The sequence below is a fragment of the Rasamsonia byssochlamydoides genome, assembly GCF_041956645.1.
Source record: "Rasamsonia byssochlamydoides strain NRRL 3658 unplaced genomic scaffold VTN77scaffold_31, whole genome shotgun sequence".
Taxonomy (NCBI): Eukaryota; Fungi; Ascomycota; class Eurotiomycetes; order Eurotiales; family Trichocomaceae; genus Rasamsonia; species Rasamsonia byssochlamydoides.
In genome coordinates this window covers 50823-77373 of record NW_027192414.1, presented here as the reverse complement: position 1 = coordinate 77373, position 26551 = coordinate 50823, and the positions used below count along the sequence as shown (strand labels likewise).

General features: G+C 48.0%; 9 protein-coding genes across 9 annotated transcripts; 5 read left to right on the top strand and 4 right to left on the bottom strand.

Moving 5' to 3' along the window:
- Positions 1-1049: 1049 nt before the first annotated feature.
- On the bottom strand, positions 1050-3810 carry VTN77DRAFT_4506 (uncharacterized protein; the record flags this gene model as incomplete). The annotated part of the gene is made up of 6 exons (XM_069420573.1): positions 1050-1261; positions 1328-1929; positions 1993-2322; positions 2389-2752; positions 2805-3641; positions 3702-3810. The coding sequence occupies 6 exons, from the start codon at positions 3808-3810 to the stop codon at positions 1050-1052; spliced, it is 2454 nt and encodes an 817-aa protein (XP_069277679.1).
- Positions 3811-4749: 939 nt separating this feature from the next.
- On the top strand, positions 4750-5361 carry VTN77DRAFT_4505 (uncharacterized protein; the record flags this gene model as incomplete). The annotated part of the gene is made up of 1 exon (XM_069420572.1): positions 4750-5361. The coding sequence occupies one exon, from the start codon at positions 4750-4752 to the stop codon at positions 5359-5361; it is 612 nt and encodes a 203-aa protein (XP_069277678.1).
- A 797-nt stretch (positions 5362-6158) lies between these two features.
- On the top strand, positions 6159-7751 carry VTN77DRAFT_4504 (uncharacterized protein; the record flags this gene model as incomplete). The annotated part of the gene is made up of 2 exons (XM_069420571.1): positions 6159-7361; positions 7425-7751. The coding sequence occupies 2 exons, from the start codon at positions 6159-6161 to the stop codon at positions 7749-7751; spliced, it is 1530 nt and encodes a 509-aa protein (XP_069277677.1).
- A 1666-nt stretch (positions 7752-9417) lies between these two features.
- VTN77DRAFT_4503 (uncharacterized protein) lies at positions 9418-9878 on the bottom strand (the record flags this gene model as incomplete). The annotated part of the gene is made up of 2 exons (XM_069420570.1): positions 9418-9744; positions 9846-9878. The coding sequence occupies 2 exons, from the start codon at positions 9876-9878 to the stop codon at positions 9418-9420; spliced, it is 360 nt and encodes a 119-aa protein (XP_069277676.1).
- A 3380-nt stretch (positions 9879-13258) lies between these two features.
- Positions 13259-14573, top strand: VTN77DRAFT_4502 (uncharacterized protein; the record flags this gene model as incomplete). Its single annotated transcript, XM_069420569.1, has 3 exons — positions 13259-13361; positions 13908-14071; positions 14178-14573. The coding sequence occupies 3 exons, from the start codon at positions 13259-13261 to the stop codon at positions 14571-14573; spliced, it is 663 nt and encodes a 220-aa protein (XP_069277675.1).
- A 965-nt stretch (positions 14574-15538) lies between these two features.
- On the bottom strand, positions 15539-17911 carry VTN77DRAFT_4501 (uncharacterized protein; the record flags this gene model as incomplete). Its single annotated transcript, XM_069420568.1, has 1 exon — positions 15539-17911. The coding sequence occupies one exon, from the start codon at positions 17909-17911 to the stop codon at positions 15539-15541; it is 2373 nt and encodes a 790-aa protein (XP_069277674.1).
- Positions 17912-19753: 1842 nt separating this feature from the next.
- On the top strand, positions 19754-21284 carry VTN77DRAFT_4500 (uncharacterized protein; the record flags this gene model as incomplete). Its single annotated transcript, XM_069420567.1, has 2 exons — positions 19754-21080; positions 21163-21284. The coding sequence occupies 2 exons, from the start codon at positions 19754-19756 to the stop codon at positions 21282-21284; spliced, it is 1449 nt and encodes a 482-aa protein (XP_069277673.1).
- Positions 21285-22645: 1361 nt separating this feature from the next.
- Positions 22646-23202, bottom strand: VTN77DRAFT_4499 (uncharacterized protein; the record flags this gene model as incomplete). The annotated part of the gene is made up of 4 exons (XM_069420564.1): positions 22646-22787; positions 22977-23019; positions 23096-23135; positions 23200-23202. The coding sequence occupies 4 exons, from the start codon at positions 23200-23202 to the stop codon at positions 22646-22648; spliced, it is 228 nt and encodes a 75-aa protein (XP_069277672.1).
- Positions 23203-24354: 1152 nt separating this feature from the next.
- Positions 24355-26365, top strand: VTN77DRAFT_4498 (uncharacterized protein; the record flags this gene model as incomplete). The annotated part of the gene is made up of 8 exons (XM_069420563.1): positions 24355-24478; positions 24551-24595; positions 24650-24696; positions 24757-24837; positions 24894-25015; positions 25101-25934; positions 25986-26067; positions 26117-26365. 8 exons carry the CDS (start codon positions 24355-24357, stop codon positions 26363-26365), a joined length of 1584 nt encoding a protein of 527 aa, XP_069277671.1.
- Positions 26366-26551: the final 186 nt, after the last annotated feature.

Here is a 26551-nt window from a genome sequence, read left to right as displayed (position 1 = left end):
CACGTTGATAGATGGACGTAAAAGAAGCAGTGTTTCCTGCTTCTGAGCGTAGCTTAGTCATCCTTGTATCCTAACGTAATCCACAACTACTCCCACCCATATACGATCTTCTATTCTCTATACATGCCACAATTCTTAATAAAAATACCTCATACTTACTACTAATCTGTTTAGGAACGCTGTGGGCACTATAACCCTGGTATGGCCTAGTATATTACATGTGCTGTGCTGCAAATTCGGCCAAAAAGAGGTGCCATGACACCAGCTTCTTGGTGAATCTGAACTAGGTAGCCTGCCAATACCCCCCTTAGAATATCATATTTTAATACCACTGCTGCCTAACTAAGAGGCAGGCCATAGAATCTCTCTACAGTGGGATGCAAAAAGGTTTGAGACCCCCCCTGCTGCACTGCCAAGCTGACTATGGCCATATTCAGCTATACTGTTGATGCTGTTTTTATTAGCGCCTAATTCTTGGCTTGTCCCTTCGTGGTTAGTGGTCTTTTTGGTGTTTTAAATAGGGTTGGGTAATTTACCAAAATTTCCTTAATGGAAATTTCATCCGTTTCAAGGCCTCGTCCTGGAAATATTTCCAGTTCAAGGGTCTTTGCTGGGCCCAAGATTAGTCATAATTTTGACCAATTACCCTAGTCTTTTTCTGGCTAGCTCGGCGGGCCATAACCAGGAGTCCCTGGCCATGACGAATTTCGCGGAAACGCCTGTCGTATCCGATTCCCCAAGGCGGGAATAGTATCAATCAATCAAGAGTTGTTGCAAACGAAGAGTTTCGGATGATGAGTTAATTTAGTACCTAGGTAAGTTGGTACTACGCAGTTATCTGTGTCATTGACGAGGGCGCAAACTTCGAAGGGCGTACTGTTGTTGAGATTTTAACGTTGCTCCTGAACAAGTACGAGTGTAAATTAGAATATTGAGAAACCGGATATGTGTCGCATAGGTATGATTTACATTACAGGACTTCATTCTGCTTGAATGCACTCAGGAGATTGTTACCTAGTAGCTACCTAGGTTCCTAGTACTCTTACAGTTCAAACGTAATCCTCATCGATTCCTTTCCTTAACATATCAAATGCCCTTATCACGGCCGCATGCTCAACCTCACAGTTTCTCATATTTTTGAGCAGGTACTGACCCTCTGCATGTCTTGCCTTTACGATATCATGTCTCGTTTTTGACTTGACCGTAGCCCGAACACTCTTGTAGATTCCTTGTCCTGAATATGCAGCGAGGCCAAGCGCCGCTATAGCGAAGAAAATTGTCAGTAAATATATATCACTAGTAACCAGAGTAACTGGAAGGAATTTACCATAGCTTGTCTTTGTCGTGAAGCCGATTGTGCCTTTCGCGAATCCCTTTGCAACACCTAAAACGCCTTCCTCCTTACCCCCTTTGTACGGCTGCACGAAGATGTCCGTCAAGCCTTCTGACATGCCAACCGCAAAGGACTTGGCTGCGACTACAGCACCGCTCTTCCAGTCCTTGATCTTTTCATGGTCTTTGACTTCCTCCCCATATAACCGCGGCACAGCGCGCAGGCCCTCCACGGCAGCGAGCGGAACATCCAGCATCACCCCCTTCGTGTATGCCTTCCAGAAGTTGCCAAAACTCTCCGCGGAAGCGACAGCGATTGCTCTTGTAGTGCCCTTGCCACTGGATCTGGAGACTTCCATGTCATCGCGGGAGTAGGGATTTGTATGCGAAGTGGATGTTGAAGGGGGAGTGGCAGCGGAACAAGAGGAACTGGGGCGGGCAGTCCCAGCGCGCGCGAGCTTGAACTCATCGTACGGCTTCAGAAACATGTTGGCTGTCGCTTTGAGCATGTCAGTGCCCGTGCCTAAGGCCGCGGACGCTGTGCCCGTAATCGGGTCCCATCGGCGAGTCTCGATCACAATGGGGTTGGCTTGATGCCTACGACGCCACCTCATTTTAGCTCAGGGCAAACACTTGACGAGGTAAAAGGGACGAACTCACAATTTGACCTTCTTCGGATCCATCTTCAAATGGCCCATCAGGATCTCCACCGCTATCTTTGACAACTTCATGGGCTTTTTTCCTTTCTTGTACGCCCATGCAGCCGGTTTGTCAACCAGGATATCACATCGCAGCTTGTCGAGAGGAAGATTGGCGTGGAAGGACTCCACGGCCGCTTTGACGCCTGTCTCTGCGCGCATCTGCGCTGCAATATGTTGAGCTGCGGATGAAGCTTCAGGCGTCAAACAGTATCTGATTGCTTCTGCGAGATTTCGACTATTCAGGGACTTGTAGGGAATGGGCTTGGGGCCTGCCCCCGCGACGGCGACCCTGTTACCCCAAAATTGTTAGCTGTAAAATATTAGCATGGGCCTATAATAATCTTAAGAAACTCACTCTCCAAAGAAAGGCACAATTACTGTGGGTTTCCCATTCAGCAGCCCACAAGCCGTTGTTCCGGCACCACCATGGTGCACCACAGCTACAACATGTTGGAAGAGCCATTCATGCGGACAATCACCGAGATAAAACACATTCTCCAGTTGGGGGCCGCCTAGATTACTCCAGCCTCGCGAAATGATCGCACGGACGCCAGTCATTCGGACAGCTTCAAGAAGCGTCGCTGTCATTTTGTCGGGGTCGTCAATGACGATGCTGCCGAAACCAATATAAACAGGCGGAGGTCCGGTGGAGAGAAAGACCTCAAGGTCAGGCGGAGGCCTATACTTCGGCGGATCGCGGAAAAAGAAGCCACAGACATCTGGAACGGTCAGTATTCCGAAGATAAAGAAGTAATGGGACTCAAAACCCACCTATATGTGAGGGCCAATCTGTTGGCTTGGGGACCAATGCCGGAGACCAACAATATGTGAACGGTATCTTGAGTGTCTCTACCAGACTCGGGGCTTCTGTTTCTGGCACAGGCTCCAGATCAAGCTTGCGCCTCCATTTATTGATGATATCGCCCAACCCCTGCCATGTCATCCACTCAACGATGCCATATGAGATATAATTTGCCATCTTCGGATCTGTCGACGAATCCTTCAGATTCGTCAACGGATGTGGAAATGCTCTCGTGCTACTCCACGGCATCGTAAACATCAGATGCACCGGCACACCTAATGCCTGCGCACAGTGCACATGTGCAAAGCTCGGCGGGTTCGCAATAATGGCATCTGCCACAAACGGCGCATTCGTCACCGGATCAGCCTCGATGCAGGACTTCCAGCAGCCGTCCAGCATTTCCGCGATCATAGTCCGCTTCTTCCGGATGTCCCCAGCTCGCAGACTTTTCATGCTCGGTATCAAGCCGGGGTTCTTCACCATGTACGCCATCAACTCAGCCGGGTCGCCGCCAATAGGGTAGAACTCGAGGCCGGACCTTCTCACGAACTCTTCGAAGACGTTGTGGGTTGCAAGTCGGACGCGATGTCCGTGCCTCTGGAGCTCGTTGCCAAGCGCAATGAAAGGTTGAACGTCGCCACGGCTTCCTACAATGTGAATGACGATGTTGAGTTTGAGGTCCCATACTTTGTTCTCCGAGTACCTTGGAGGACGCTGTGGTGCAAAGATCTCCTCTGGTAGGTGAATGAACTTTGAGAGCGCTTTGCAGACCTCGGAGTCGAGATCAACTTCGATGCGGCCATCCTCTGTCCCGTGTCAGATGCTGACATTATTGACATGCGCAGCAAGATCTATATGTGCCATACCTCTGAAATTTGTGCTCCCTTGGATAAATTCGCCAACAGCGACCTGGTCATACGGCGGAGGATCGTCGGTGGCAACTTCACGAGCGCTGAAGTGATCTTGCTTCGCCATCCTGAAACTGACCTACAAGTATTGAAGGACAGAGATTGGAGATCAGATGTATAGGAAGAACTTTAACAAGAAACATGCTGAATAGGTCCCCGTGGATTGGGCATATGGTTCTTGTACAGTTGCAAGTTGTAGCTGCCAACATGACATATTCCTCCTGGTCACTTCTAGACCAGGCCCAGAACCAAAAAGATTCTAATTATTACCGTCACGGAGTTGATGCCCGAACTAGAATGCGAAACTGCATTCGAGATGAGTCCGTCGTCGATCTATACGCAGACCAGGCTAACTTGGTCAGGTGGAGCCTGTATACGCGTATGCACGGGCCAATTCATGTAGATACATACGATCGATTGCCATATCAGGATATCAGACGCACACAGTAATTGAAACATCCGCGTAACTGCGCCACTGTGTCTGAGATATTCATACGCGTATCGTATCTCACACACTGCTCCTTAGAATAGTAGATGACCCATAAAGTTGAATACACGCGAGTTTACAAATGCCATTGAATCCGCAAGTGAGATCTGTACGATCCAACTCTTCAGACAATCCTATTCATTAATTTCCTCGTTTCCTTCAATTCTATTCTTTTCTCGTCACTCTTTCTGCATCATCTGCCTGCCGAACTCTGTAAATTCAAATGGCCGAACTCCAGACCTATCATGGCTACAAGCTCTGGCCTTATGTCCCGTCGCTTGCAGCCGCCATCATCTTTCTCCTGCTCTTTGGAGTGATGACAGCCCTCCACTTCTGGCGCCTATTCAAGACTCGGACTTTTTTTTGCCTTGCGTTCGCCATCGGCGGTTTCTGTAAGTTCACACAAGTCGGGTTTCTCTTGTTTTTAAAATAAAATGCTAATAACAGAACGTTTATTTATTAGTCGAATTTGTCGGATATGCCACCAGAGCCTCTGCCCACAATAAGACAGGAAGCCTTATGCGGTTTTCAATCCAAAACTCTCTCATCCTTCTCGGCCCAGCACTGTTCGCTGCCTCGATCTATATGACTCTCAGCCGCATCATACGGTGTGTCCGAGGCGAAAAGTACTCGATCGTTCGCATCAACTGGTTGACCAAGATATTCGTCCTCGGGGATGTGCTCTCATTCGTCGTGCAAGGTAGTGGTGCGGGCATAATGGTGACGGGAAACCATCTGAAAACGGGCGAGGTCATCATTGTCCTGGGTCTCATGATCCAAATCATCTCGTTCGGCCTTTTCGCTGTCACAGCCATCATCTTCCAAGTCAGGATTCAACGGTACCCGACTCATGAAGCCGTCATGGAGGAGCAGCCCTGGAGACAGAGTCTTCACATGCTCTATGGAGTCAGCGCCCTGATTATGGTCCGTTCCATTTTTCGTGTCGTGGAATTTGCGCTGGGCAACGATGGATATCCACTGAGCCATGAGTGGACGCTGTATATCTTTGACAGTTTGTTGATGTTCATCGTCATGGTCGTCTTCTTTATTTGGTACCCCAGCAAGATTCGACCCCGACCAGTGGATGATGCGGGCGTGCAGCTCAATGGCCAGGATGGAAAGTTCCGTTAAGATCAGGCTATCGAACAGTTTTGGGCGCTTGATGTGGTTATAGGACAATATGATGCTTGGGTACAGAGGTTATAGAGGTTATGTGTGGAGGCCGATGATCAAATAACGTATTCTTCTTTGTCTACCTACGTACGCGTTAGAAAACCGGGTAACTGAATTTGTTCTATCTTTCTTCCTTCTGTGCAGAAACCCAGAAGATTACAGACCTCGTAGAATTCTCGGCATTGCTCACACGCCCAACAAATGAGGCCGACAAATCATCACCTCAAAGATGCTGCATATTAGGATAAATGTGTCCATATCAAGTCATCAAAATAAAATTCCACGCGGATGCCTAGTTCAGTACCCACTGACCGTAAAGCAGCAAAGAGAAATACGCGTATTCGGTAGTGAGCCGAGCAACATGCCCCGCCTGGGAAGTCGAGCAGGAACAGCATTGTACGGTTGCTAAATTCTAATAAGGGGCTTAGACTTAACATAGTGGAGAACACGTACAGTACATACCTACTAATGCAGCGGAGTCAATTCCATTGTCATACACTGATGAATTGGGGCGATAATGCTCGTATCCTTGAAAGTAATCAACTGCGAACTTCTTGAGGGACTGACATGCGAGATGAAAAAAGGGATACGCGTATTTGAGTAACAAAGTGGCCATTGCGGTCTCCCGAGCTTCTGGTAATATTTATATATCCGGAAAATCTCACTGTCTGCTCTAGCATTTATTTCCTTTTTTTCTTTTTTTCTTTTAACTTCAGATATCTCAGTCCACCATGGCGCTCTCCGCATTAGCGTCGATGTGTTCCTCACAAGCACTACCATATCCGACCCTGTTCGGCGCTGAGTTTCTTTCTCTCGAAGCATCGTTGGTTTCCAACTACTCCAAATATGTCTCTGAATGGTACTATATGAATCACCATTCCGTGAACGTTACCAATCTCAGTTTCTGCAATGTGAGCATCGCCTATACACATCCGGGTCAGAATGACAGCGTGAATGTGCAGGTGTGGTTGCCGCTTGACACATGGAATGGACGAATGCAGGGTATTGGAGGTGGTGGATGGCAGGCCGGGTTGTTCACATTGTCATACCTGGGAATGACTGGCGCAATCGGCGAGGGGTATGTGGCAGTATCGACCGATGGAGGACATAGTTCTGCAGAGCCTTCCGACTGGGCACTTTTGAGTCCTGGTAATGTCGATCTCTATGCCATCCAGAATTTTGCTTCTGTCTCTCTGAACGATGCTGCAATCATCGGCAAAAGCATCACCCAAAGCTTCTATGGGCAACCCCCCAAGTACTCATACTGGAGCGGTTGCTCGCAAGGTGGCCGACAGGGGTTGATGCTTGCACAACGGTATCCGACGGCATATGATGGGATTGTGGCTTCAGCTCCGGCGATCAACTGGGCCGAATTCTCTACCGCCGGCTACTATCCTCAGCTCATCATGGCTTTACTCGGGGAATATCCACTTCCATGCGAATTGGATGCCATTACCGCCGCCGCAATTTCAGCCTGTGATGGTGATGATGGCGTTACTGATGGTCTTATCTCCGACCCTGAGTCATGCGACTTTGATCCTTTCACTCTTGTCGGTACCTCCATCAATTGTAGCGACACCGGATCGAGAGTACATATTTCGAAAGTTGCAGCGATAGCGGCGAACGCATCATGGACGGGCGCACGGTCATCTAATGGCAGTTTCCTCTGGTACGGCGTGGAAAAGGGTGCCGCTTTCACTGGTTCTACGGCTTGGACCAATACTGAATGCTCTCGCAATGGAACTTGTATTGGCGCACCTCTCAGTCTTAGTACGGACTGGATTCGGCTTTTTGTTGAGAAAGATCCCTCGTTCCAATTTGCCAATATGACACGGGAAGAATTCGATCATATCTTTCATGCCGCGGTTCAGCAATTCACGTCTATCATCGGCACAAACGACCCAGATCTCTCTGAATTCCGCAAATCTGGGGGCAAAATGCTGACATATCATGGCTTGGTAAGTTTCCTTGACCTTTTCCCTAAATCTTTTTATTCTTTTCAAACACTAACTTTCAGCCAGGCTGATGAAACTATCTATCCCGGGGGAACGAGGCATTACTATAATGCTGTCACTGCTATGGATCCAGACGTGCATAGCTTTTATCGACTATTTGAAGTTCCCGGCGTGGAACATTGCTTCGGCGGTTCGGGACCGTATCCCTCGAATATCTTCGACGCTATGGTTGCCTGGGTCGAGGAAGGGACTGTCCCGGACAATCTGACTGTCCAATTCACAGACAAAGCCGGTGTGAAGAATTCCAGAATTCTTTGTCCTTATCCACAAAAGACACGTTATGACGGAAAGGGTGACCCGACTTCCGCAGACAGTTTCTTTTGTTCTGATTAATTTCTCATCAGAGATCCGGCACATCGACAGCCGGCCAAACTAGCTGAAACAGCTTCGAGACGAAATAACCCTTGGAGCTGGGATCGGCACAAACTCATAACCTTGCACTTCCGTTGTCGTTCTTTCTAACCATTGTCGTTCTTTCTGACCGCTTGTGTGTTGTATTATGTTAGAAAGCTCACCACATTCGCTAAGACCACCTAAGTATTTGTGTAAATTTCTTTATATTTCTTGTGTTAAGAGCAGTTATATTGTAATAGTCATATTATCCAACTGTTTGTAAAGTTAGTGTATATTCTATTTAAACATCTACAGCGCGGGCTGGCATGTAGCCTACAACCTGCAAATATAAACCTACTGAGATCATATACAGAGTACACTATTAATATTCGCGACATACCAAAAGAGGTCTTTAAAGAGCAAAGCAAAGTTATCAGTATAGCTATAAAAGGAGGCAAAATCCCCTCTGGGAGAAGTCTGCTCTTCTGCTATCCTTGACAGATATATCGTCCATATCCGAGGACCTTAGACAGTCATTAAATCGATACACCTCCTACCTCTTCTAGTCTCATCATCAACGAAACGTCGATTTTTTAAAACCAATTCAATAAACAAACATGAGTGCAGTAAGTTGATCATCCCCTAATCAAAATACATGGATGGGCCGAGGTCTGGGCCCATTTAGGGTTATGGCGCGCGGAGCAGGATGTGGTCCGTGCCCGGAACATCAACGATGCAGGGCCCATTGACATTTTATGGGCGAAAATTTTTGAAATTGGGACCAGTCATAGTCTGGTTCGCAAATACTACGAATTTGAGCAGTGTATCTTACGTGGTTGTGGAGTTATTGCAATGTAAAATTGGCTGGTCGCATAATAGTTGGGAGAGAGATGTTGTTATGTGCAGGTCCGACAGAGTTGTTTAGGGTTCTCAGTTAGTTGTTTTAAGGATCAAGATGCCAGACTGGCAAACAAGGGTCGCTAACTGCGATATAGACTCACTGGTGAACACAAGATAACACAAGGGTAAACAGGGCCTCTCCCCTGGGGTCAAAGATAAACAAGAACGACTAAGTCAGAGGCATGCCTACTAAAGCTATATAGAGTATACTAAGAGTAGTTCGTAGTCTTACTGACCCTCCAAGTAATCAACAAAGTATGAAACTTACAATTGTCATTGAATTCAATCGAGAGAAAGACTAAATATGTGAGCAGGAATGAGCGTCCTTATATAACCTGTGATTCTGTACTTGGTCCATTGTCCCTTCCATCATCCTTCATGGGCGATCACTTGGTCGACCTTGTCTTTTTTTTTTTGTCTAATTCTTCGTCTACTAGGTTGATATTATGGACAATGTTACGTGATTCTCACTGCCTTGCTTTCTGCCCTGCGGGGTATTTGTCTCATCATGCACTGCTGTGTTGGACAGTCTCCTGTCTTGTTAGTTAGGATCGAGTCCATGATACCGTTGGGGTGGTGTGATTGGCGTGATCAGCGCACACTGGATGATTACCTACTGATTTTACCTAGTATCAAGGTGGCGCGGTTCGTCATTATCCAGAAGGTATTGGAGCTGGCTGAACGGATGAGTGAAGATATTGAGGCCCCAATTGCAATGGACGATGCGGATTGGGAGGGAGACAGTGCATATGGTGGATCGCCACCCCTAGCCAGGGGCGCCCCAGGGATGCTGTCTCTGCACTTCCTGGGCTATCTCTCTTTCTTGCTCCTCATGGAGACGGGAGTCTCCCACTCCTCCCATGTTATAAACTCGCCACACTTTCAAAAGCTTCTTGATCCTTTCATCAGCCTGATTTGTGGTTTCATCTGTCTCCAGAGTCGAGGGCTGGCTTGTCCACGGCGCATAGAGCTGTAGAAGGGTGCGTGCCTCAGGTTCCTGGAAATGGCAAACAATTTCGTTGGGAACTCCATCCTCAGAGACCAAAGACTCCCAGAGCCGAGTTCGCCTATGATGCTGCAATCCCTGGAACGCCTAAAGAGGTCTTAAAGCATCTAAATTTTCGTAAGTCTGCTCCAGAGTCCACTGGATGACGTCAGGAGAAGTCAACGGTTGACACAAAAAATGTCACTGACTGTCCCCTCCTTAGTCCCCGCATTCTGCTGCATGCTTCGCACAAGTTAGTGACAGAAAGTTTCCTGCATTACATTGAACTTACCTTGCACAAGTCTATCTTTAGTCAAGCGGGGCCCATGATGTGGCAGCTCCCCTGAAACTGTAGTTCTTCAGTCACGTCAAATTATTGTCAGCTCATTTTGTTCCACATTGAAACTTAACAGGCCGTACAGCCTATACATGGACTATGAAGGGAGCGAGAAATCCGTCAGAGTCCGACCTATCTTTCTTCGTAATATACGAGAATGGAGATACAACGCCATAACAACCAGACGCACGAGGAACCCACAAGTATACAATGTATTCAGCCAGATGCGTTCAATGAGTGCTCCTAGCATTCTTGCTGACCAGAATTTAACCCAGAGATGTGGATTTACTGTAGCTAGTTAGCTCAAGGCTTAAGTAATATCGAAGTTTTAAATAAGTGAAGAACCAACGTTAGAAGTGGCAGCATTGGCTAACTGGGGTTGTTAAATATATAAACTTATATTCTGCTTAACTTACTTTTTATTGTAACTGGGTGATCAAGGATTACCTTGTGGTATGACCAGTTCTATTAGACTTTTTTTGGTTACCTCGGAAAATCACAAGTGGCTATTACGCAGTACTATTGTATCCATAAGGCCTCAAACCCTCAAGCACCATTCTATAACATCTAGGACTTACTATACATCTTGACCTGACAAGCGCGAATCGAAGGAGATAGAGCTCTTAGCGGAATGAGATTGGTAGCGTCGTTGTATAGAATATGTCCACTGGCAGCATTTCTCTACGTCATTCTCTCTCTCATCAGACACTACCCCCGTTCTCACTCGACGCTGCACTCAGGTTATATTGGCTGGAAGTCACAAAATTATGGCAGAAACAAAGAGGACCTCCTACACATGATACAAAACAAAACTCGGGGGGTAACAAGGCAGATTGTGGACAATTTGAAATAGTTTGAGAAGGTTTTCACCATTGGCTTGCCTTCAAGAACGGATAAACGTGATGCCATTGTCCTGGGCTCCTCTGTCACCGATTTTACGATGGACTGGGTCAACGGGGTATATCCTGATGATGTCGAGGATAAAGCTTGTTGTGGAGGGGCTAGGGAGAGCGCAACGCGACTGCAGTTTCCGAAGATTTCCGCTTCAGAGTTCTGTTAATTTAAATAGGTTAATACTTCCTACTCCTTCGGTAACAGACTACTCCGCCAGGAATAATGCCTCCTACACGTCATTTATCGTCAAAAGTCCTACGATACCCAGACCTACAACTCCAAGCACTGCAACAACAAAATGCAGAAGCATCCTCTCTTTAGGCACAATAAAGCCAATCGAAGCCCCTATAAGCTCCTCATATCCACTAGTATGGGAATCTGCTAAAGGTGGAATCACAGATGAGATAGTGGCCTCTGCCTAATGTAGTTAAACCAGCTCTGATGCAACCTCTGTAATAACTTTTTCCTATAAGACCTACTTGACCTTTGACTGGCTGAGTCTGGTAGCCAAGCTGGAACAAAGCCCTCCCTATGGACTTGGCACTTCTATTGCCAGCACCTCCTATAAATTCATTAAAGCCAGTGTTTAGCTAGAGACTTTGCAAAGCTGTAATGCTCTTAGTCTGGAAAAAGAGCATAAAGATTTAGATGTTAGTGAGCTTGCACCAGGCAAAGAGAGGGTGTTTAGCATATCGGTAGATAAGGAGGGTGAATATTCTGCTAAGGAGGCTAAGATGGAGTTCATCCTTATAAATGAAGGGCAACAGCCCATAGTAGTGAGGTGCAGGTAGCATCTAGCTGGATTTGTGCTTTATATTTTCTGCATGGCCTTCTGATAGCTGAGCAGATGATATATAAATGTGTCTGCTGCCAAGCCTAATAGGCATGAAGAATGTTATTAATATATATTTTGAAATAGAACAATGACATTACAAAACTGGTAAATATGCCCAACTAATCTAAGGATAATGATTCTTAAGATGTCCTTGAAACTCTCTCAGCTCTGATAAGTACCCCTCTCTGTATTTTCTTTGTTTCTCTGCTTGCTACACCTTTAACCTAGTCTTCTCCTCTAGATATATTGGCTACTCCTTTAGAAAGAACCTATTAATTTCTAATTTCTGTAAATTAGAGATATATATAAGTGCTTGCATAAAATTGACATCTATTGCTGGCCCCTAGTAATAGAAAGTTGGCTCTGAGTCTAGGTATATAAAGATCTCTTATAAGCTGACCACTTCTGTTACTAGCTTATTAAAGAGGTTATACCATATTATTTTATTAGGGGGTTAATCTAGAAAATTAGGCCAGGATCTATTATAATATACTAGATAAATATAAATCTAAAGTTTGCATAAGGATCTGATATTAGGTATGGTTATTTTTTGTAGCCATTCTAGGGCAAAGTCAGGTTCATTAATCTGGAATGTATTCTTAGCATAAAAGTTTGGAGAGGTTCTTACAATAAAGTGCTTAAGGTTCACAAATTTAGATCTATAAGGGAGACATAGTAATATAACTAGCTTTACTTTGAATAGAATCTTAACTAAATATATATTTTGGGATAATATAAAAGACAGAGAAGATCTCTGGACTTAGCAATAAAATATAACAGAGGCATCATATATTTACTATAGGAAAAGAAAAAAAATAGACCCTACTAAGAAGCAAGGTTAAGGTATGGGAGATTATTATAGTAAGGCCCCATATATTAATACATAATATGCTAAGAGGGCTTACAGTATTGCAGGGATATATTCAGTAGAACACCTTTATATTAGATAGTCATGTGTAAATCTATATGTCCCTTAGAGTTAATGAGCAAGCTTTAAATAGACTGGTTATCTTTGTTTTATCATTTCTATAATAAGAAATCCTCAAAGCACCCAATTAGACATTGTCATCATCTAGAGGAGAACCATTCTAATGCAGATCTAGCCCTTTCTTATTTCCTTAAGGCAATACAGGCTATAGGCTAAGCCAGCCCCCTTATACTTCTATAATGCAGGAGAGCTGGGAGCCAGATTCCATTATATTGAGAACAAATCAAAGAGGATTGAGTCATAGATTTCCCTGCCATGGACCTGGCTGGATTCATCTTAGCAAGTGCATGTCCTTTACTGCAGCCTAACCGGCTGCGCAGTTCTATTACTGCTACTCAGCTAATCACATACCCATGGTATCATATCTGGCATAAGATTAATCCATTAGCCACTTGAGGCTAATGCATAGTGAATTACAAATGCACAAAGGGTGCTAAGGGATGCATGATGTGTCTCGAGCTTAGCCAGGCGAAATCATAATCAGGGGTTAGGCATTTCCCCCATTGGCAAAGAGACTCTCCTACAGATGGGCATAATAGCATCGTCTAGCTGCAGCATTTTGCCATAGATGCCCAGCCTCTCAGGCACAGGCAATAATAACATCTCCCATTCCCCATTACAATCTCCTGACGTTCCGCAGCAGGACAAGGTCAAGAAATCGTTCCACAAGCGTTCGTAAGGCATGGTCCATGGCCGCTCAGAACAAAGCTCCAAAGGTGTCAGTTAGGAAGACGCGGGGAAACTGGCGGGCAGAGCGGGAAACGCGAATCAAATCACACATCCAGAGACGGGAATCATAAGCAAAAAGCGCGGTAATCAGCAAGGAAGGAGAAGGGGGGGGGCTGAAGATGCATCAAGTTCAAGCTGAGCTTTCTCCATCGCTTCTCTGGTCCTATAAAGCTCTTCATTTTGCGTTCTCGTTTGCGCTCGCAGCGCCTCGCTTAGGACCGCAATCAAACGAAGCGAACTCTGATATTATATCAGTTAGTTCGGTCTTTTGGTGGAAGGAACACAAAACTGACATCTGCCTCCATCTGGTCAATCTTCTGTACGGTCTTGCGCCTTGTTTGGATATTGACGTGCTGTAATAGGAACCGGTAGATACCATTGTCAATGAAGGCCTGAGGTCGTACCATATTCTTATCTAACTGAGAATATCACAGTAACATGGAATGCTTCCTGTCCTTAGTTCTCCTCGTTTAACATTTTGGGGAAAGACGGGACCGGCGGCAGCCGGCCTCTCCCCTATCGAAGGACAACCATCACACGCAGCGACCTGGCGCCGCTGTCCGCTTCAAAAGCCGTGAGAGAGACAGCGTTATGGGTGTTCTGGAGCAAGAACACGTTTCTGTATTGCCCAAAGTCCAGGGCAAACAAGAAGGTATGCTTTATCTACTTTCCTCTCTCACTTCCTAATTCTCTATTTCCATCTAGTTTGACACACAAAAGACGTGATCAACAACTGACAAACTTCAATTCCAATCCAGAACGCAATCCGTTTCCTCGCCCTCCAGCCCATCAAAACCAGACAATACCTACGCCGCATCGAATCGCACATCTTCTTCGAATCGGCATACATGCGCGTGTGGGACGAGGAACTAACGGCACGTCTGCAGCCGCTGGAGAGCATCCTCAGACGCCTGCCAAAAACCCAGCGGCTGAACGTTCGGCTTGAGCTGTGGAAGAGCGGCGAGCCTCCGCTGCTGCAGACGTGCCGGTTCTGGCAGTTGAAGTCCCTGGGCGCTTTTCGGACCAGGGTCAAGTGGAGGCTGAAGCGAGTTTACCGGGCGACGAGGGCGAGATTGGCTGTGTTCAACGAGAGCATCCAATTCTGCAAGGGCCATCTCAAACAGAGGGACGACGACTCCTGCAGCTGGACCTGACGGAAGTTTAAGTCTCTTCTGTTTGAGATGGAAATCGCAGAATTGGATGCTCTCGTTGAGCTCAGCCAAGTTCACCCTCGTCCTGGGGGAGGGACGGACGAGGTGCTGATTCCAAGGGATTGTCCTGTACATAGATGAAGTATGGACTCAAAGGCCGAGCAGAGACCTTACGGCTGTTGATAACGAGGAATGTATCATGATTTCTCTGATGTATTATTATTATGACTTGTTTCTTTACCATGAAATCAGACTGAATATGCAAGCTCCAAATCGTCTCTACATGTGTTTTCTGCCTTATCCATTCGCTGCTCTCAACTCGGTTAACTCTGGCAAATGTAAATACGTTCACGGTAGTAGAACAATATCCTCCAGGTAGCAAGTAGCTATGTGATTGTGGGAGCAAGGAAGTGCGTATATGGCCTAGCTGGCAGCATTCTCGGGAAGGAAAGATGGCCAGCCCTAGCCCTGGGCCCTAGGCCCTAAGAAAAACTCTCTAATTGGATTAACTCTTCCTTCCTTGCATCATTAGGTATGCAACGCCTCTTCCATTATATGCAGTTGGAGCCCACCTGAGGCTCAAATCATTTATACTAACCGCAGCAGCCAAATAGAAGTTCGAGAGTTGAATAGCGGCTATACGCTGTATATAACTGGTGTCTTTACTTCCCCTCCCTCTTGAAAGCACTCTCTGCCAAAGTGTGGTTCTAATAAGGAATCAAAATAAAATTAATATAATTCGATCAGATTACCTCCATATACTCATGGCAATGTTCCCAGCTGCAGTTCAAATCAAATCCGCACATCTGTTAAAGGTGCGATTCTGATAATGATACAATTAGACAAAGGGAAACGGCAAAAGGAAGGAGCCAGTGGCACATCCAGCAGAATGCAAACCAATATCGTCAAGGGATTGTCACCATCCCCAAAGTTCACCTGACTCTCACAAATACGCACACCCACCCAGTCTAGTCTGCATCGACAACATCAGCATCTGACTTGGGAACAGGTCCAGCCACATCGAAATCTGACGAAGGCTCAACTTGACAGCCGTCGTCATTATTCTCATTAATGTCGCTTTCCTCAGTAAGAATCCCAATCCCGCTATCGAGTCTCTTCCTCCGGTTCTTGCCTCGACCAATCTGGACATTAGCAAATTTGTTCGTGCTCGCCCGAACTGGACTGATGGGTTCGCTTCCAGGCAGGAGTGGTTCCGATTCCAGCTCGTCAGACTTGAGTTTCCAATTCGCGGTACGGACCTTCGCGCTTCGACCTTCTGCGTTGATGGCCTCCAGAATATTATGAATTAATCTCTCGCGGGCCTCAGTCTCCATATAGATCCGGTCTTCCAGACCCGAGTTTTTGCGACGCAGTTTGTCAATCTCTAACTTGGCCGCTTCGAGAGCGGTTGTCAATTCTGAGAGGCGGACGTTCAAGGATCCAACCTCTTGTGCGGCCTTCTGTTCCATCGATTCGACCACCTCCTTGCGCTCTTTCTCCAGGCACTCGACCTTGGCGATCAGGTCACAGACACGAATCCGATTTTGCTGAACGACTTCCTCCAGTTCAGCAATGCTCTTTTCGCGTTCAAAAGCAAGCAATTCCGCAGCATGCCTCCCGTCTTGTTCGGCTGCGACTTTCGATTCCAAGTCGGAGATTTGCTGCGTGTACGAGCTCTTCAAGGACGCGTTTTCCGACTCCAACTTGGAGACAATCGCTTCAAGGCTCTTGACCTCGTTGTGATATTTGTCCAACGCCGCGTTTAATCTGTCAATCCCAATGTCCTTTTCCTTAGCTTCGCTTTCGAGTTCCTGGATCCGCATTCGCGCATGTAGCATATCGCCAGCATTCGTGTCGATAGTCTCCTCCAGCTGCTGGATCTTTTTCGATGCTGCCTCGTACCGAAGCAGGCACGTGTCGAATTGACTGCGCAAGGCCTTTTCTTGGCTTAGGAGGTTCGAGTGGCGCCTGCGCTCTCCCTGCAGGTCCTGCACCAAGTGTTTGACTCGCTTGACTAAAGCCGTCAGGGTAGCATGTCCGTTGTTCAAGCTGGCATTAGCAGTCTCTCCAGGCACAGCCCGCTCGAGCTCTATCCGAGCTGATCGGAAGCTATGGCGCACCCCTGCAATGATCTCATCCAGATTGGAACCGGAAAACCCCATATCGGAGAGCTCCCTTCGTACTGTATCAAGTTCATGACAAGCATCAGAAGCCCGGGTGAGAGCCGCCTTTAAGGTTGGAACAATCTGGCTCATGAAGTCCGGAGGAGGCGAAGAGGCCCGAGAAGAACACGTGCTGCCATAGCTTGTGGAAGTGATCTGAGCTTTCCATTCATTGAAGAGATTGAGTTTCTCTTTTCTAGCAGCCTCGAGGTCGCGAGACAGGGACCGCATTTCGGCTTCTTGGGAAGGGTCTGGCATTGAAACCTGAATCGACGCGTCCATAGTCACCGGCTGTTCGTCATCGGATAGTGACGTATCGAGTGCCAGCAGATGGTCCGACTGATCTTGGGCTCGAAGAACGGGAGAGGTAGATACAGTCATCATGTCATCGGTCATGATGGTGTCCTCTTCGCCATTTCCATCATTGATCCCTTGATCCGCACATGCCGAGGCTTCTTCTCGCAGGCGTCGAAGTTCAGCCTCCAGTTTCTCAATTCTATGGAAAGTGGAGAGCGTTGTCTCTCCATCGGAAATAAGGGTGTTTGCTTCCTTCTCTGCTCTGACAGCTTCTAATTCTCGCTTTAAGGCAGCAAGTTCTGCCTCTCGTGCCTGTTCACGTTTTGCAGCCGCTCTCTTCTCCCGTTCGATTTTGTTGATCTCATCACTCAGACCAACACGTCGAATTCGTCTCTGAGTTCGCTGGTCAAGAAGCTGGCGGAGAGGAGTGAACTGGTACACGCGAGCTGGAGTTGTGGTCTTCTCAATGGGGAATGCAGGGTCAAGGATTTTGGTTGTTTCTGGAAGGGGAGCTGATTGTCGTCGCGCCCGACGGCTAGGTGTTCGCATTTCAGGTTCTTCAGGATCTGGGATTGATTCATCAAAGGACGTCCGCAGGAGTGCCGGCGTCAGTCCGGTGGAATCACTCTCTGCCATGGAATTCAACTGAGGACCCGGATCCGAGAAGCGGACTTTCTTCCGTGGCTTTCGCGGCGTGGTTACGGATGGGTTAGGTACCACAGGATCCTCGACTGTGAGATGAGCATTGTTACGCGTCTTCAACCGTGTCAAAGCTCTAGTTGCCCTCCTGTTTGACGATTGGACGTTTCGGGCTGGACGTGAGGAGCTGTGACTTCTCTTGCGACCAGTCGCGGCAGAGCCGGATTGCGAACCAGACGCCATGGCCTCCAGTTGGCCTTGGAGAACCTTTGAACAGTTTCAGTATTTTGTGTGCGGCTCTATTCCAGTCTGCTGCTGACACGAAGGCCCAATTGTTAACCGTAAGTTGAATAACAGAACGGCTGAAGAAGTCCTATCAAGGTGCTGATGATGAATTGATTGGGATTCCCGCAGTGGGTTTGAAACCTGAGGCCTGATTTCGAGTGAAAGGTACTGTACATAAGTATACAGTAAGAACAGAAAAGACGTAAACAAACAAACGGAGAGTTGATTCCGCACACCTCAGAGAAAAGCCGGAGATTCACGGCCGATGATTGATTTCAGCAGAAACACAAGCAAAAAGAAAGCGACATATTATCATGAACTGCGGAGTACGCAGGCAGCAGTCCCCATCGAGTCCCTCCATTCCAGGCGGTCTGATGGCGATTGGCGAGCATGATCAATATTACCCGATTCGGAAAGGTAAACAAACCGGGGGACCCATATCTGCAGCACCATGTGGGGCTCAATAATACTCCCAGCTGATTGTTCCATTGGAGGATGAGATCTTGGTTGTGATTGGTCTATTGTATTTTATTCTTGATTTTACTTGAACGCGTGGGCTGGGTGTTTTGTGAACACGTCAGAAATGATACGGTCTGCCGTGTTGAGGCTCATCTTATTGGCATATCTCCCTACAAGGAGTACTCTGTACTCTTGTAGAAAACTGGTCATTCGTTCTGAGTTAAAAGAGCTTCCCGCATTGCATATGTATGCAATCGAAATGGTCTAACCATCCCCCCACTAGGTCGTTTTATTGAATCAATAGTCATTGCCTATTGTAGTTGATTGATCCATACCGTGACTCATTCTGCACGCGCTGATTTGCTTATTTTAGTGCTGCTGCCAGTATAGAAACAGAGTAGCGTATTGCTAAAACGGTATTGACGCGTAGTTTGTGCCCAAGGTGGTGTCCTGATGCGTCTCCTTGCCTCAGTTCGCCTGCACCGCGACTCCGCCTAGAGAGAATATATAATGACGTCGTTGACGCACAAATCGAACGAGTTGAACAAGGTAAATCTGAGTCCTCAACAGATTAATGAAACGTGATACCTACCTAACTGGATAAATCATTATTAGAAAAATATCCAAAAATTCTGAATTAGACCTATAGGTTAGTTATGGTCCCTTCGACGCGTATACTGAGTAAATGCGGTGGTATGTTGGTGCCTTGCAGCCTTAGGTCTGCGCCAGTTGACCACGCTTCCTGTAATTTCGCATCGTACCAGAGACCGTTCAACGAGAAGAATCAGTTCTAATCCCAGCTCAATGCTCTGCACTGAAAATCCTTTCATATTTATATACTCCCCAGTTGATGATCTACGTTGAGGAATAGTCGAATTCAATTGAGAAGAATGACCCGTGGGAAGCTTCCCCGCCCACCAACGCGGCGATAAGGCCGAACCCCGCGGACATTGCTAACCTTCCTCCAGATTGATTATCTGATCATCATTCTTCTTCACAGAAGACAAAGCAGCGACAGCAGCATGCTCCGGTTTTTGTTGCTGCTGCGTCGCCCGTGATGCCATTTTGAGTCTCAAATTTCCTCCCAACTGCAGCCCACCACGGCTGTCTTGTGTCTTATTTGACCGATTGTCTTCCTGTTGAGCCAGGTTCCCGGAGGACCGATTTTCAGTTCTTTTCCAATCTCACATTCGAAACCATGCTACAGCTCACATGCTCGTCGACGGACCCGTAATGAAGGAAACGTGCTCGCTCCTACCTTTCGCAGGTTGTGGACGGGCCTGATTACTCCGTTGCAGTCGATATTCCAGCACCAGGAAACCTGCTCCAGGCCTCTCCATCATGTTCGCCGCGACGGACCGGAACAATATGTTATCTGATCCAGAGTCTCCGTCGAAGGGGACCACGCTCCTCGACCTGCCTGCAGAGATCCTCCACCAGATCTTATCCTACCTGTCAGCTACGGACCTGGCGTGCGTGTCGTCCACGTGTCGGACTCTCTCAGAGCACGGCAACAGCGATCTCCTCTGGGCGGACCTGGTGAACGCGAACCTACCGGTAAAAATCAAAGATCCCGGTCCCTTTGATTCATTTCGCAGCCTCTACAGTGCACACCATCCGTACTGGTTCGTGCCCCGAAACAAGATTTGGTTCTCGGACGAGGAGCATACGGGGAAGCTGATCCTGGCGCGCTACGACAACCGGAGAGGCGTGATCGAGGGATTCCGTCTGGTTGCGGAGAAAGGGCCAGAGCATATCGAGCAGTGGGAATGGGATCCCACAGTCTTAATGGAGACGTTTACTCCCAAAGTCCGGCTCTGGCTGGATGATCCGGTTCTTCTCTTGGAGAACCCCACCTGCGCGCCCCCTCGCCAGCGTCCGTATCTCGATCGCGAGTTTCGCATGCCCATGGCTGCGGAATCGCAGGGTATCTACAGCTCCTTTTTGCTGTGTTACGGAAACGTGCCCGAGAATCATCCAGCGGTTCAGAAGAAGCAGGTGTGGCCGCCTGTCACCATTCCGAGCGAGAACCGAGTGTATTGCTCTCGCCGGGGGAATGGTCCTGGGGAGCAGTGGGATAACCAGCCTGATCTGGGCCCGGTGTCTGAGTCGGCCTTTCGCGTCAGGAAATGGGCACGTTTCCAGATGGATTTACCGATTTTCCCTGCTGGCACCCAGGCAAACCTAGCGACGTTTGCTACTCTAGACCCAGCGCTGTACACGCCCACCAAGGAGAAACCCTACCAGGGAATCTGGGTGGGTGATTATTCGTTTCACGGCTGCGAGTTCCTCCTCTTCGTCCAGCGAGACAAGGAGGCAACGGAATCAGGACCAGAATCTGATCAATTCCCGGCCGGCAGCCCGTCAGCGTCGTCGTCCTTGGAGGATGGCAATGAGGGGGGTGATTCCCTACCTCAGGAGAGTCTGACTGCTTCTGGATCTAATGACGTCGGCAATGACACAAGCAACGATGACAAGGTCGGCGAACAGGGTCGACTAGAAGGGATCAAACTGACCGGCGATCCCAACGTTCCCCGCGGTGAAATTTCCTTTGTAGCTGAAGACATTGGACCCGACGGGTTGATCCGCGTGGCAGAAGAAAAGAACTTCCGGGGAGCCCGGATCGTGCGCAGCAAGGGCCATATTGCGTCGCGAAATTTCCGTCACGGTGCGTTGCGTCCTACAGTGTTTCTAACAAGCTATTTTCCATTGCAAGTTCTTCTGACAGGTTGAATAATTGAATGATGCAGATCAATTCATCGACGCCCAACTGATCCTCATCTCGCACGATTGCATTGCCCAGTTCTGGGAAGCGATGAACCACATCTCGTTCTTCCGCCGGGTCGACATTGATAAGTTGTTGCAGAGTTGAAAAATCCTCACCATGCATCATCACCCTCGACAGACTACACCATATGGTATCAACTATCACCGGTTTGAGTCGCTGTCATTCTGGGCTTGGATCATCTCGCGAGTGAGACGGAGTCTTTTTTTTTTTGCTGCTGGTCCAGGTGTTACAGATGCAATCCCAATCCCCATCCCAACTTTACAACGTAGCTGAGACGCTTCCTTTAACGATACTCCTCGTTTTTTTTTTTGATGAAATTGTACATACATACACACAACAATGCATATTCCCGTGTATATATATTTCCCCCCACATTCCCACCTTTTTTTTTCTCTCTCTGTTTTCATCTCCTTGCCAGTCTTCTTCTTTTTTTTTCCGGGTCACATACTGTCTGTCTTTTCGGGGCAACAGGGATTGGGGGAATTCAACAAACATGGGAGTCCAATAAATAAAATAGGACATGAATACAAAAAAAAAAAACATGAACAATGAAGAATCGACATGAACCTTTTAATTTAATTTACGAATTCAGAAAAAAAAAATCATGCTTGCATTCATTTTCCCCCCTTACTCTATTGTTATTGTTGTTGTTGTTACTGTGTGGTGTGTCCAGCTTAGTTAGACTCGTTTTCGGGGAAGAGATAAAATCTCGTAATAATAGTTTAGTAAAGATTTGTAGATTTGTAGATTTTTGTAGTTTTCTTGAAAACCGGACAGAACCAAAAAATGGCAACAATCAATCGATCAAATCGTAGAATTGGGGGATTTCAGTAATCAATAATCAATAACACGTAGAAAAGAGATGAGATGAGATGAGCAAGGTTCCCAACGCCGGATTGCATTGCATAGCATAGCATAAAGTCGTATCAGCAAAAAAATAACATAAAGAGAAGAGGGCCATAGCACGCAGGCAGTAGTGTGGTGTGTAGTCTTACGCCTTCGTATCTCCCCCTTCTCTCTCCCCTTGTTTATATGAATGATAATGAGGATGATTCTGTACAGAACACAGAAAAGAAAAAGAATGCAAAACTGCAACCGGATCCCTAGAATAATTCCCATTCCATCGCATCGCATCCTATCAGCATCCCTTCTTCAATCTTCGATCTTCATCTTCATCTTCTGCTAGCGGTGTCGTGTCGTGTCGTGTCGTGTCGTGTCGTGTCGTATGGGTTATTTCGGTGTGTGTATCGCGAGGGGTCAGTCGACTTGTCGAAACAAAGCGGGAACGCGTTCCCAAGTCCTTTGTAACGGATGGACGGATCGTAGATGGGACTCTTTCAGAAAAGGCTTCTAACATCAAAGAAAAAAAAATAACAAATGACATTTCGACCAAACGAACGAACTAACGAAAGAGAGGAGAAGCATTCGTATCATGCTACTCTCTCTCAACGCCGCCGCTCAAACCAGCTCGTCGAGCCCAGCACCGCAACAGACTGGTCCATGATCCACTCTCCAACACCGAGGTAGTTCTCGAGCCATCGCTTGACATCCTTGTTGTCGGTGATCTTGTCCGAGTTGAGACTGGGGCTGTGAACGGGTCCCCCGTTTTGTTCGTCGCACACATGCATGCAATGCAGCACGGGCGGCGAAGAGGGACGGTGGAGGTTAGCCTGTCGTTCTCTTTCCTTTCCTCTATTCTTTGGATAATGGTGACCAAGGGAGTTTCGGGGGCGAAAGAGAGGGGAACGGAGGGAGGGAGGGGGTAGGGAGAGTTACGTGAGACCAGTGGATCGCTTGATGCCGGCGAGGAAGGCGGAGACTAGAATGGAATGATTAGTTAGATACTATTTATTGCAATCATATATATCTTCCAAAGCAAGGTAAGAGAAACATACTGAGCACCGCGTCAAATGCATAGTGAGTCAGTCGACCGAGCTGGTGAGCCTCATGTTAGCTTTGCACCGAGGTAGTTGGGTAGGTGGAGGTGAGGTGTATGTACCATGGTGGGCAGAACCTAGGATAGATAGATAGAGAGTCTGTGGAAGTGTATCAGACAGAAGAGCAGAAGAAAGAGGGATGTGTGAGTGATATGTATAGAGAGACAGTTGCGCTGGCGGGCGAGTAAGTAGTAAGTTCTGAGTTGTACAGTCGATCGCAGCCTCGTCTTCGTAATGTCGCAGTAGTTACTTGGGCAGGTATCGTCAGTACATCGGTGGACCGGGGCAACATGTGGCAGTCTCCTGCCACCATCATGTGATCATGACTCCTCCACGTGATATGAGACGGCTTACGACCTGAATAGGAAATGTCTCCATGGAGGGCAACAACACTAGGGCAAGAAATGTCACATGACCATGCAATTTCGGATGAACAATTCTCCGTGCTTATCGATAAAGTTACTCGCTTACTCCCGCTGGACCAATCATCGGCCAGCATTCGTACCATCCGCGCGCAAACTGTCCTGTCAAGATCCGCTTCGAGAAAAAAAAATAACTTACAGAGAGAAGATCCGTTTAGGTTTCCTCTGCTAGAGACCTACGTAGCTATTAATAATTATTATTGCGAAACTTTATCTGATATCTCCTGCCGAGAAATGCTTCGGATCGTGAGATTTACTCGCCCGAGTCCTCTGTCCTGCTATCATTGCCCCTCTCTGTCTCGGGCTCCGGACTACGGCTGTCTCGGAGTCGGCTTCCCACCAGGAACCAACCCCTCGCTGGATGCTAGACAGGTATCACGGCCACCTGCATTTCCTGACAGCCTGATTCTGCAGACTACGTAGTGTTCTGCTTGTCTTTAAGAAGCATTGATCATCCTGCTTGGCTTCTTGGCCTTGTTCCATCTTGTGGTCGGGCCTTGTGCGGTCAACGGATTTGGCTCTGGCAAAAGTGGCCGTAACCTTACTCTTAGACATTTGACGCTGTCCCCGATCTAGCCTTGGGCCAACAACATTTTCTGCCGCGCCCACGGTCTGCCCCCGCCATCACCACCACCTTCATATCCCCTGCTCTCCCCAAAAGGCCTTGTGGTCCTGTCTGATCTCAGCCCCTCCACCCTCCTTCAATTCTTTTTTCTTTCTCTCTTTCTTCTCTCACGGATCCCGTGAGCTTCGGCGTCGTTTTCAATCCCTGATCCTATCTACAAATCCGTCAACATGGCTACCCCTACCCCGTTGGACCACCTCAGCAATCGTATGAAGCTGGAATGGCACTCCAAGCTGAGTACAGATGTCATCCCGGCGAAAAACTACCGCCGCACGTCCATCATCGGCACCATTGGTATGTTGTCGCATCTGCGCCAGCCGGGTCCTGTCTTGTTTTTCTTTTTTTCTGACCAGAAATCGTTTCCAGGTCCGAAGACGAACTCCGTCGAGATGATCAACCAGCTCCGCTCAGGTACGAAATTGCAGCGGACCACACTGCCCCTGTGAAGCTGACGCGATGCAACAGCCGGTCTGAATGTCGTCCGCATGAACTTTTCTCACGGATCATATGAGGTTCGTGCTGCCGACTTCTATCTCCGCGGAAAACTAGTTCGCTGACCGTGTTCGCCCCAGTACCACCAATCCGTTATCGACAACGCTAGGGAAGCCGAGAGGATTCAGCCCGGCCGTCCTCTGGCCATTGCTCTCGATACCGTAAGTTTGCTGGGTTGTACTCTGGTCACTGATCGGGCGTTGACTGGTGATCATAGAAAGGACCTGAGATCCGTACCGGTAACACGGTGGGCGACAAGGACATTCCCATCAAGGAGGGCCACGAGCTCAACATCACGACGGATGACAAATATGCGACTTGCAGCGATGACAAGAACATGTATGTCTCGAAACCTCGCTTTGCGACAAGACATGCCATTCCGAACCTTCGTCGTATCGAAGTTGGCTGACCTGACGTCTTGCAGGTACGTCGACTACAAGAACATCACCAAGGTGATCGAGCCTGGCAAGCTCATCTATGTCGATGATGGTATCCTGTCCTTCAAGGTGCTCGAGATTGTCGATGACAAGACCTTGCGCGTGCGCTGTCTCAACAACGGCAACATCTCCTCCCGAAAGGGTGTCAACCTGCCAGGCACTGACGTCGATCTCCCCGCCCTGTCCGAGAAGGACATTGCAGACCTGAAGTTTGGTGTCAAGAACAAGGTTGATATGGTTTTCGCCTCGTTCATCCGTCGTGGCAGCGACATCCGTCACATTCGTGAGGTTCTGGGTGAGGAAGGCAAGGAAATCCAGATCATTGCCAAGATCGAGAACCAGCAGGGTGTCAACAACTTCGATGAGATCCTGGAGGAGACCGATGGTGTCATGGTCGCTCGTGGTGACCTCGGTATCGAGATCCCTGCCCCCAAGGTCTTCATCGCCCAGAAGATGATGATTGCCAAGTGCAACATCAAGGGCAAGCCTGTGATTTGCGCCACTCAGATGCTGGAGTCTATGACGTATAACCCTCGCCCGACTCGTGCTGAAGTGTCCGATGTCGCCAACGCCGTCCTGGATGGTGCCGACTGTGTCATGCTGTCGGGAGAAACCGCCAAGGGTAACTACCCCAGGGAGGCCGTCGCCATGATGCACGAGACGTGTTTGCTGGCCGAGGTCGCTGTCCCTCACTTCAGCGTCTTTGATGAGCTTCGCAACCTGTGCCCTCGTCCTGCAGACACTGTTGAGGCGATCGCGATGGCTGCTGTCAACGCCAGTTTGGAATTGAACGCTGGCGCCATTGTTGTCTTGACCACCAGGTATGATCATGTTTGTGTTCTGTTGTCGTCGACCTGCTAACATTGTGTCAGTGGTAACACCGCGCGTCTGCTTTCCAAGTACCGCCCTGCCTGCCCCATCATCATGGTCACCCGCAATGCGATTGCATCACGGGTAAGTTGTCCGTAACATCTTTTCGTAGCGCCTTCTGACCAGTCGTTAGTATTCCCACCTCTACCGGGGAGTGTATCCCTTCCTCTTCCCCGAGAAGAAGCCAGACTTCAACGTCAAGATCTGGCAGGAGGACGTTGACCGTCGTCTGAAGTGGGGTATTGCCAACGGTATCAAGCTCGGCATCATTAACCGAGGCGAGACTGTTGTCTGTGTGCAGGGTTGGCGTGGAGGCCAGGGCCACACCAACACTATTCGTGTGGTCCCTGCGGAGGAGAACCTGGGTCTCGCCACGGAGTGAAGGAATAATGTCCAACCAGTCGACAGAGAGCGTCAGGGCATGATCATAAACTGATCAGATGCCTGCCAGGAAGAAAGAGCTTGACTAGCTGTCAGCTGCCGGTTAATAATACAACCACCACTCTGAGTCTGAGTCGGTAGTCATGACTCTCAACCCTGGTTAACCCTGGCGGTAGTAATGATGGAA